This window comes from Electrophorus electricus, chromosome 25 (assembly GCF_013358815.1).
Source record: "Electrophorus electricus isolate fEleEle1 chromosome 25, fEleEle1.pri, whole genome shotgun sequence".
Classification (NCBI taxonomy): domain Eukaryota; kingdom Metazoa; phylum Chordata; class Actinopteri; order Gymnotiformes; family Gymnotidae; genus Electrophorus; species Electrophorus electricus.
The window spans coordinates 11611356-11622135 of record NC_049559.1 but is presented as its reverse complement, the minus strand read 5'-3'; the positions used below and the strand labels follow the sequence as shown (position 1 = coordinate 11622135).

At 41.9% G+C, this 10780-nt stretch overlaps 1 protein-coding gene across 2 annotated transcripts in view; it reads left to right on the top strand.

Annotated features, from left to right (window-relative positions):
• Positions 1 to 2001: 2001 nt before the first annotated feature.
• zeb2a (zinc finger E-box binding homeobox 2a) overlaps positions 2002 to 10780 on the top strand; it is a 48107-nt gene continuing 39328 nt past the window's right edge. Inside the window, exons 1-2 of one of the 2 annotated variants that reach the window (XM_027016908.2) lie at positions 2002 to 2206; positions 3659 to 3800. In XM_027016908.2, coding sequence (XP_026872709.2) covers positions 3728 to 3800 — 73 coding nt within the window. In that variant the 5' untranslated portion in view covers positions 2002 to 2206; positions 3659 to 3727. The remainder of the gene's footprint in view (positions 2207 to 3658; positions 3801 to 10780) is intronic. The other variant, XM_027016909.2, reaches the window with a different exon arrangement.

The following is a 10780-nucleotide window of genomic DNA, read 5'->3' as shown; positions in this document are numbered from 1 at the left end:
TTATATACCTTAAGATAGGGGTGCATAAGGCACACATTTGTATGAACTTAGCCAGTGTATTCTGTCCATTTTTCAAACACTAACAGATCTTCCATCAAAACTTCACATTCTCGACCGAAAACCTGTGTATTGTTTTTCTAAAGAATACTGGCCCACACAGTGTTAGTGTCTGCATAGAACAGGTGTGCAGTGTTAATGTGGAAATTATTTGATTTGTACTCTTTCTATGAATAAACTGTTTATTTGTTCATTTAGAATGAGACATGAGAGCTTTATTATTTTGAGACAAAAGTAAATTATGTCAAAAGCTATCCTGCAAAAACTATTTAGTGTTTGTGTGTGTAACTCAACACATTTAGTGTTTATGCATGTGATCCTTTCACAATTGGGCAATCTTAGATTGTTACACAAATGGATTCGATTACAGCATGCAAAGATGAGGGATAAATCAGGAAAAAAAAAGAACTGAAAATCACAGTGATGTTGTGGATGTTTTGTTTTAATACTTTTGTGAGGTTATATTCGTTCATGAATTGAATATATGCCGTTTTATCAACGGAATGCATTAGCAATAACTCTCGTGAGGGAGGAAGACTGCCACAAGTCAAAGTGAATGCGTAAAGCAGGTACCTTTCAATCGCCGTATGAGCTTTACACAATACTGCACAAAGGGGCGACTATATAAATAACGGTTAGTTGAGTACCGTACTCGTCTTCGTCTTACATCTCAGAAAAATGGGTCATGGTCTCGCAACAAAAATCGACGCGAATAAATTCCTAGGTGAGCGCTTTATTCACTCTCAACTGTAATCCAATTTCATGCCATTCTCAGCAGTAGAGAAACACACACACACACACACAGAGGACACGTAACATAGTGAGAAAAGGCGAAGGATATTGTTTGAAGTGTACCTCACAACAAAACGAATAATGCTTTCGGGATAAGATAGATAATGGGAAACGACGCCAACAACAACAACAACAACAACAACAACAACAATAATAATTAGACGCCCTCCGAAACACTTCCTGAAATATAGCTCTGGTGTGCCGGTAAAACTCTATTGGTCTTGAATAAGCACGTAAAACAGCTCTGATATTTTATTGGTCAATTAGTAATTCATATAGAGAAAACAAACGCTTCAGGGATTTAGGGGGGAAACGTACTTCACACTCTACCAATCAGACCCATTTTATAAGAGGGCGTTATATGACACAATATCGAGAGGTTTAGAAAAGAAGGTGAAAACATACAGGGGCGTACACAAACGTGAGACAGTCGGAGCATAATAATGCTAATGTTTGTCACGAACTATATATATATATGTGTGTGTGTGTGTGTGTGTGTGTGTGTGTGTGTGTGTGTATACATACATACGGACCGATAAAACTTGAAGACTTGTAATTTACATGGCAATGTCAAACACAAAAATTAAAATAAATAACGAGCATTGGGATATGATCATTGTTTAAATCTAATTTAATCTACCTCCATCATGACTCGCCACACAATGGAATCCGTGCGCGTAACGAGAGAGCATGTCAGAGGAAAGGAGACCTCGACCGCGCATGCACCGCACAGGTGAGCTACCTGTCAGATTCCAGGTAGAGTTTCCAAATGATGCGCGCCGTGCGCCCTTCGGAAATGTCTCGCTCTGCGGTTCAGGATAGCTCATTTTCCTGCTTTGCTCGATAACCCCGTGTCCTCGTTAACTGGCAGACTGGTGATTTCGCTCATCTTTAAAACTGTAACAATTCTAGACTGACTTCCTACGCAGTTACCTACACCTCACCTCTCCGACATGCCTCAGTTTCTAAATGAATAGGTCATGAGTCGGGACAACTTTGTCTTATTTTTTTCAAACGACATCCCTTACGTCTGCCTTTCTTATTTTATCCCTCCGCATAAAGATAGGTGGCGCGTGTTGCAGAGTCTCGCGCCTCTGTAGCGCAAAAGTAAAGAGAGAGCGAAAAAATATCATGAAGAGGCGTAACACGTCAGTGCGTCCCCAGGTCTGTTCCGTGTTGTGGCTTCAAGAGATCAGTTCTAACCTGTCCATCAGGAATAACGGTCCCTTATGAAGCGACTTGCTGATTGTAGACTAGCTTGTGACTGATTCTAACATTCGTCTTCGCTTCATACCACTGTTTTTGGCGTTCTCCTCCCTTCTTTACGCCAATTTTGGGAGATTTCATATATATTCCGGTAGGTGAGCTTGTTTCGTGTGTACTTGAGTCCTTGTGGATGACATTTGTACGCCCTGTGTGACTTTTTCCCCGAATATGAGATTGAAATCAACTTGGCTCCATCCGCTCACCGGCACAGGTGAGGGAGGTGCGCACTGCCTCACGGATGATGGCATACCTGCAGCTCCACTGGGATCACGCAGCGCGCTAAATAACTAGTGCAGCATTACGCATTTATGGTCAGGCAAATAGACGCTCTCATAAACGGATGCTTTCCCGGGAAGCATTCCAGGCGTACAATTTACATAGACATTTTAAAATACAAAATGCTTGGTTTTCTTAGTGTATTCTGTATCTTTATTAATTGCATAAGTTTTATTAACAGACAGCTCTGTATATCTGCCTGTTCCTTGTCTCGTCAACGGAATTAGGATTTGGAAACGAAATCAATCTGTTAGATTAAATTGATCAGAAATGAGCAGGCTTCTTCAAATCATCCTCTTGAGTTTGTTTTTGTTTTTTTTAATCAAAACTCTTCCGAACTGTATGAATGTTAATTATCCAAAGAGGGTTGCTTACAGCATATTTGTTTCTTCGTTTGCTTTCCTGATACGATTCGCCTTCTTTGGTTATAGCCTACACAACGATCTAAAACCACAGTTGTAGGTTGCTGAAAGAAAACTGATGCACGTTTCAAACGTCATTGCACTATGAATCTCTTAAGATATGAGCCTGTTATTAGGTAAACAAACTTTATACTTCAGTCACCTCAATCATTTTTCATATTCATCTACGTTATATACGATAGAGAAGACTGTTTAGGCAAACTGCCAAGTTATATTTTCGATTTTCTTGCTATCTAAAATACGTAAAATACGCAAATAAAACAAATTTAGAAATCAAGAACTAAGCAAATTAATCTGATGAACGCCAAATGACTTAAATAACCAGAATTTAATTGTTTAAAATAACGAGCAACTTTATCCACGTTGTTTTGATATAGCTTTTACAAAGAAAAAGCAAGACCACGATGTGGCATGATGCTTAGCGATTTCAAGTCGACTATTTTCATGCATCTCCACAATTATACCTTCTGAAAGTGTACAGTTTAACATTTGCAATACGGTAGCCTACATGCAGTCTACATGCAGTCTTTACTGTGAACTCTGTTAAATCACACACTGCGTTATGCCCACGCGAAGTAGACAACCTCTATTGGAAGTTGTAGCGAAGGTGTCGGTCTTTTTGTGTGACTGTCCGCCCCCCTTTCTGTTCTATGCACTGACGCGCTGTCCGATCAGAGACACTTCAAAAGATCCAGGCGACGCCGGACCTGTACGGTCCTTCTTAGAGCGTGGATAACTTAATTTGGAGTTCTTAAATTCTCACCCCCGTATTTGACTGCTTTGCCCTGAACGAGATATCTATCCACCTTGAGAATACAATCATTGCCGTTTTGTTTGGTTGGTAGATATCGGAGACAGCGTGCCACTGTGTGGAGTTCAGTCCATGCGGACTGCCATCTGACCCACTCTTATCAATGAAGCAGGAGATCATGGCGGAGGGTCCCCGATGTAAGAGGCGAAAACAGGCCAACCCTAGGAGGAAGAACGGTAAGGACGTATATTTTTTATTCAAATTGTAAACTTTTAAGTGTGGTGTTAACAGTCGGTCGCGGGACAACATGCTATGTTGGGTTTTTTGAACGTAAGATTTTGCCTGCGTCAGACTGGCATTGTCAACTGTTTCGAAACAGTACGGAAAAGTGGCGTAGAAGTGATAGTGGTCTTCCTCTTTGTCAAGAATCTACTGAAGCTGTAATAGTGTGACATTTGTATAATGTTGATTACTTAGACTACATGTCAGAAAAGTTAACAAGTCTCTCACTGAGCGAGCGCTCGGAGTGGGAGTCCTGCGCGAGTGAACTGACTAGGTAGAGGTCGCGTTATTATCTAGCAAAAAGAAAACCGTTATGTGAGGGCGAGAGAGCGCGTTTTATATGAGACTTACTCTACTGATATTTTTTTTTTCAAAAATATTTATTATTTTATTATATAGGCTAATTAAAACGTGCATAGTTGTGTACAAAGTGCTTACTGGCAAAACATATCTTTTATGCACTATGTTTCTTAAAGTTGTCGCGAATAATTGATAATGAACACAGGTCATTTGTCAACACACTTTCATTCGCTTTAGGCTGTAATTTATCGCAAATGTTGTATTCAGGCATTTGTTAGTGTGTCGTGAACGTGTTTATCCTGAACGTTTTGATAACGGATGTTTGTGTGGCATTGCACAGTAACGATAAAAAAAAGTCACGCTGACACAATAGTCATAAGCACATTAGGCAACAAGAAAACAAGTCCCCTTTCGCCGTGTTTTGTATGTTTATTAGGGTGTGTTTAAGGGCCTATTGTAACCTTCTGTTAAAATTAACTTTTTAGCACGAGCTTTTTGGCGTAATATTTTATGAATATTAAAAGGAATATTTTATTTGTCCCATGAACTATTGTGCTTATCTTGTGCATGCAAGTGACTATTTCAAACAAATTATTTTAATAGCACTTCTCAAAAGTAGACTAATATTGACTATTTTATAGTTATAATGCTCATACAAGGGAGAATAGCCTACATTTTGAACACGATGGGGACTCATTGGTGACTCATCAAGGTTTGACCCCAATTCTTTATTAAATGCTATTTATTGATTACATACAAATCAATGCAGGCTGTGCGAGAAGCATAAGTCCAGGTAGTTTCCGGCACGTGTTATGGTACAACAAAGTCAGTGATCTGAAACATTAATGTAACTATTCAAATAGAGGTGTGGGGGTGTCATCAGCAAAGCAAAAAAATAATAATTGTTACTTTGGGGACTGTCGCGTGATCTGATATGGCCATACTCGAAAAACATGTTGCTTCCGATTTGAGATGTAGGTAGGCCCTTGAATATACCATGAATGTACCGTGAATCATCAGATACCACGACGGGCTTTTCTGCTAAACCTTATTTTACCACGCTCGTGATATCCTGCAGCTTTCCTTGGGGTGCCTATCACTATTTTAATATTTTATCTTGCCACCTTATTTATGAATCAACTGATTAGCGTACGTTCAATAAACGGTGGGTCTATTCATGTAAACTAGACCAGACATGTATAAGGATGATAAAATAAGTTAAAGCCTATCAAATTTCAGTCAAATACTTTGCCAGAGAGAGGAAGAAAAAAAACGTTGAACAACAGACGGAAGCGTTTAGATAATTAGTCTTCATCACAGTTAGACCTATTGTATTCTTTTAAAATAACGTGCATTATATAATAACTTTTTATTTATTTATGTTTCTTAAGTTTTAGTAAATATATGTAACAAATGTGATAAGCAAGATTCAAGAACTTTAAGCATCGACCATTAGACGGTGATGTGAACATATGTGCTGAATTTTACAATTAGCTTTTTAACAGCTATGAAACGGAATGTTGGACATTCGCTTCTTCCCCGTATCTCAGCAGTCTGGATTTGCATAATTGTGGGAAAACTAACTAAAAAGTGTGTCGCAATTTATGGTTAAAAAGACGCAACAAATATTTTTGTTTTAATAACGTCCAAAGTTTTAACGAAAACAAGTTTTAACTTTCGCGACGTTAAAATTAATATATTGCTTTAGGTTCAAATGACAAGATCATAAAAATCAAAGTTATTACTTAGCGCTTCAAGCCTTCTCTCCTCCATCTCCTCGACTGGCCACACCCCACTGTTTGTAGGCCCAATGGGAGGTCACATTAGGCCGTGTGTGTAACTCGATCCGCCCGAAAGCTGCGTGCCCCCTCAACCCCCCTCAACCCCCACCCCACGCCCCCCTCCCCTTCGCAAACACGTCATATCCAGCTGTGAAGAGCAGACTGACCAAACTGTCAGGAATACAAGGTTAGACTCTCCAACTCTTTTACAAGCTATAAGTTACAAATTTTTAAATTGTATTTATTATTATTATTATTATTATTATTATTATTATTATTATTATTTATTTTATTTTATTTTTTTTATTTTTTTTACAAATGCTCGGATGCGCTGAGATGCCCTTGATACACCACTACGTAAACTTTAAACTGTGGCCCAACTTTTTATTTATTTTTAAACAAAGTATTTATTTATTTTATTTGTCTGCAGGCTATATACAGCAGGGGAAGCATATGTTGTATTTGGGTAGGCTTTAGAACAGAAACATTCACAACCCTATACTTTGGAAATGTAATTCATTTTGCAATTCATTTAGGCCTATAAAGAAAATCAGCCTATATTTGTATCAGAATGATTTTTTTTTTTTTATAAATTAAAAAACTCATGATTTTAACACAGATTCAATCAGTTGTTCTTCTTAAAATAAATTTTGTGCTATATTTGATTTGTTTCAGAGGTTAGCAGTTGTACCAAGACAAAGAGTTTAGACAATGGCTTGTCAACTGGGCATCTGATAGGCATGCTCTTATAAGCAGTGGTACCAAGGAACGCACTGTACTACCCTCACACAACTAAGCTATTGTCACAGCAGCTGCAGGGGACACCTATCCCTCGTGAATCTTTGAGCCTTTCACTCAATTAAATGTTCCCTTTTCATTATAGTGTGAGGAAAAATATGTATTTTTTCAAGTCTGCTCCTACTTTTTCAGTTAAGATGTTTCAGTTAAGATTTATTATGTATTTATACTTACACCGTTACTGCAAATGTGTCACTGCATTTATATGCATGCATGCATGCGCAGGCACACACACACACACACACACACACACACAGAAACACAACGTCCTCCACCAGTACCATCACCACTTCTGTTCCAGTCTTCACTGACCTGAATGCCTTTCATATCTACTCTGCCATGCTTCAGCCCCTCTTCTCCCCCCCCCCCCCATGCTCTCTCTCCCTCCTCTGCAACACACCCCCTCAGTAAACACCCCCGAGGGCAGAACAAAGAAGAGGAGCTCCTCTCCTCCTTCTTAATCACAATTCAGCCCTTTCACCGCTGCCGGGCCACTCTCTCCCTTTCTGCATCCCAAAGCCAGAGATGAAAAGAGCGCAGGAGAAAAGAGAGAGGAGAGAGTGAGCTAGGGAGAGGGAAAGAAGAGGTAGAAATTATGCCTGACAAAAAGAGAGGAGCAGGAGGTGGAGAGGTAGAGAGTGACATAACTTTGGTGTCTCTCTGTGATTGTTAAACATCCCTCGACCAAAGAACCGGCTCCTTTAGTAATGGTGCAGATAGTGTAACTAGATGCCGTTCTGGAGCTATTAACGGCTGAATGATGGACGGACAGAGGGACAGAGGAGAAACGCAGAAAGACAGAGAGTGAGAAAAAGAGATAGAAAAGTAAGGAAGACAGAGAGTAAAAGAGAGACAGACCGAAAGAGAGAGTATAGAAGGATAGCGCAACAAAGTAAGGAGCATTTTAAAGATATGACAACCAGGAGCAGCAACAGATTGTTTTATGTGCCTTAAAATATATTTCAGAAGTATCTGATCCAGTTCTGTCCCATACAACAACACCTGCTCTTGGATGAGCTTTTGTTTGTTGTTTGTTTGTTTTTGTTAATTTTTTAGCTTGCAGCCTTCCCCTGCATCTGTTTGGTTTATTATTATTTTGGTTCATTTACTATTCAAATAGCTTTTAATGGAGATTTATTAAGAATGATTAAAGTTACTGCCCATCACCTTTTATCAGGTGCCACGCTGGAAACTGTGCTGTACCTAAGAGCCCATGAGTTGTCTGTGTTATCGGACAGATGTCACTTTCAAGTCTCTCCCTTTCTGTCAGAGCCGTCTGTTTTAGTGAGAGAGAAGAAATGTCCTGTCAGGGGCCAAAAGCCAGTGCCTTTACTCTGACAGACGAGACACCCAGTGTTGTGCCACCCCATTCTCATGCCTTTCCCCCAGCGCCTCAATAGGTCAGGGATCACAAATGCAAATCCACCAGCCTACTGAGAGACAGAGAGAGAGAGGGAGAGAGAGAGAGAGAGAGAGAGAGAGAAAAGGGAGGATGCTGAGCACTCAAATGCACCATGTGATATGAATTCCTAATTTTATCTGTTTCGCTCCCTCCCCCCTTCAACTTTCCTTTTTTTTCCCCCTGTTGTTGTTAAGAAAAGGAGATTATCTGTACACCTTTATTCAAATCCCCCTCCTTCTTCAGTTGGGCCAAGCTGTGCAGGATTTAGGCCGATTTACTTCAGCAAACACCTATGGACAACTGGGGAGGGTATGGGGCTCTGCTTGGAAAGAGGGAGCCCTTTGTTTGCAGGGGTGCAGGAGGCCTAAAGCTTCACCGGGCGGCCGCATTATCGCATTAAGCTGAGTGCTGGTGGCCTAGGGAGCCTGGTTAAAGCTAAAGCAGTCGGCTATCTACCAAAGACAAGGGAACATACATCAGCAAAAGAGATGTGTCTCCCTTTACACACCGCCAGACACTGTCCCTGGCCTTCCAGATTAGCACGCTCCGAGGTATGGCTGAGAAAGACACGGGTAACATCATAGGACATGGCGATGCAAAACCACGCAGAAGTCAGGAACCCTTGAGCATCTCAGACTGTGTGGAAATATCTGCCGAGGTGAGGGTTAGACTTCGACTTTGCGGCAGGAAGCTGTCTGACCATGGGATAACTCTGGCATTTGTTTTTCCAAGTTAAGCTATAATAAGTCCATCCCCCAACCCTAAGTGGAGAGAGAGAGAAACAGAAGAGACCGAGAGGGAGAGTGACAGAGAGCAAGAGAGAGAGAGAGAGAGAGAGAGAGAGAGAGCGAGAGAGAGAGGGAGAGGAAAAGGGAGCAAGAAAGACATAGAGATTGAGACAGAGAGAGAGAAAGGAAGAGGGAAACAGAAAGAGGGGAGAGAGGTAGAGAGAAAAAGAGAGAGCTTTATCCTCTCCTGTCCTCATAACATCTGTCACTGCTAAGAGGGACAGGAGAATGCCACCCAAGGCTCAGTAAGTCCTGTGTCACTTGTGAATAACCATACCGGGTGGTTTACAGTAGGGAGTCTGTTCTCCCCACTGCTCTCTGTTCCTCCCACTGCCTTCTAGATGATACAGCTGCAAATGCCAAGGCGTTTGTTTCTGGGTAGACAAAAGCCACTCCTATGCTGGGTGTGAGGAGTCGGTACCCAAACACCCACGCTCCCTCTCCCAGTCTGGCCTGCAATGTTTCCACAGTTTGAGGGGAGCGCTTTGACAGCTATCTGCTGTTTGGTTAGAGGTGGACGGCTGTTGCTGTTGCGTGTGTGTAGTTCAAGGTGACTGACGTTGTGGGGGGGGGGGGTGTTGTAAGGCCCCTCCTGCCCCCCCCCCACACACACACAACCCTGTAACCATGAACCATTTTCTTCATGAGTGAGTACAGAGTTGTGGCGTGACGTTTTATGGCGCCGCACCGCCGTTAGCCTAAACAGTGAGGATTTACCAAGGTCAATAATGAGGTATGTCACCGCTGGCTGCAGAAACAACAGCCCCGGTGCTAATGACTAGGAATAAGGTTCAGTGTAGGCATCAGAGCCAAGGGAGGGTATAACTATAGCATACCTGCAAGAAAAAAACTCTCAAAATGGAGCACAGCTCTCTGATGCACTTGCAGGGAATAATTAGAGAACAATTTGGATGCATTTCATGTTCATCTCACGCTCGGACCAGAATATCGTAAGTACAGCTAAGACTGGATGTGTTTCATAAAGCCAGCAAAATAGCCCACACATACTGTGGTTTTGTCTCCAACCTCCTGCCCCCCTGCTTGTGCATGTGTGCACACGCACATGGACATTGTTCTGTTTGATTAGCACGACACCTCCGGCAAGGTCGCTGCATCACACAGAACAGTCAATAATGGATCGGTGGATTACGGTGTCATGACATCTGTGGAACCAGGCCTCTCGTGTGTTAAGGGTGAGTGCCTTCTGAAGCCAGCAGATTTTCCGCTGAGCACTGGACCTAACACACTCACATTTTTCCTAAACACCTGTGCACAGAGTGCAGAGGCAGGCCTGCGCTACTATGGATAAGTAATTGAAATAGATCGCCTGCAAAGATTAGGGCCAGTGTAATGATCTCTTTCATCCTGAACCACCCCAGCGTCCCAGTGTGCTTGTCTGTGATGGAGGGGGCAGATGCAGTTACATCTGCTGTTATTATTTATTATTTCAGCAATTGCTTTAGTCTGTAATCTATTAGATAGAAAAATACACAGCGATTGGTACTCAAGACTTGGAGACATATACAAGCCAGCATGTATAAGGTTGAGTGCTTGTGCAGCATCGGATGGCGGGTGGAAGGCAGGCTCTCCCAGAACGCAGCAGTTAGGCATTAGACACAGCTGCCCTTCCTTCCAGGTACTGCCACAAGCAAATGCCACTCAGACACCTCAGGTAGTGGGCAGGAATGAGGTTTTAGGCATTCCGACAGTGTTGCTCCACGCCCTCTGTGTGACACACAGACAGACAGTCAGACTGTCTGCATTTCCTGCTGTGGAAGGAAAAAGATCGTGCCCTTTCCATACCTTTTATTCAACAAGTGTCTTCGATTCCGTGTCAGGTTGTGGTCCAGGTCTCTTCTATTCCA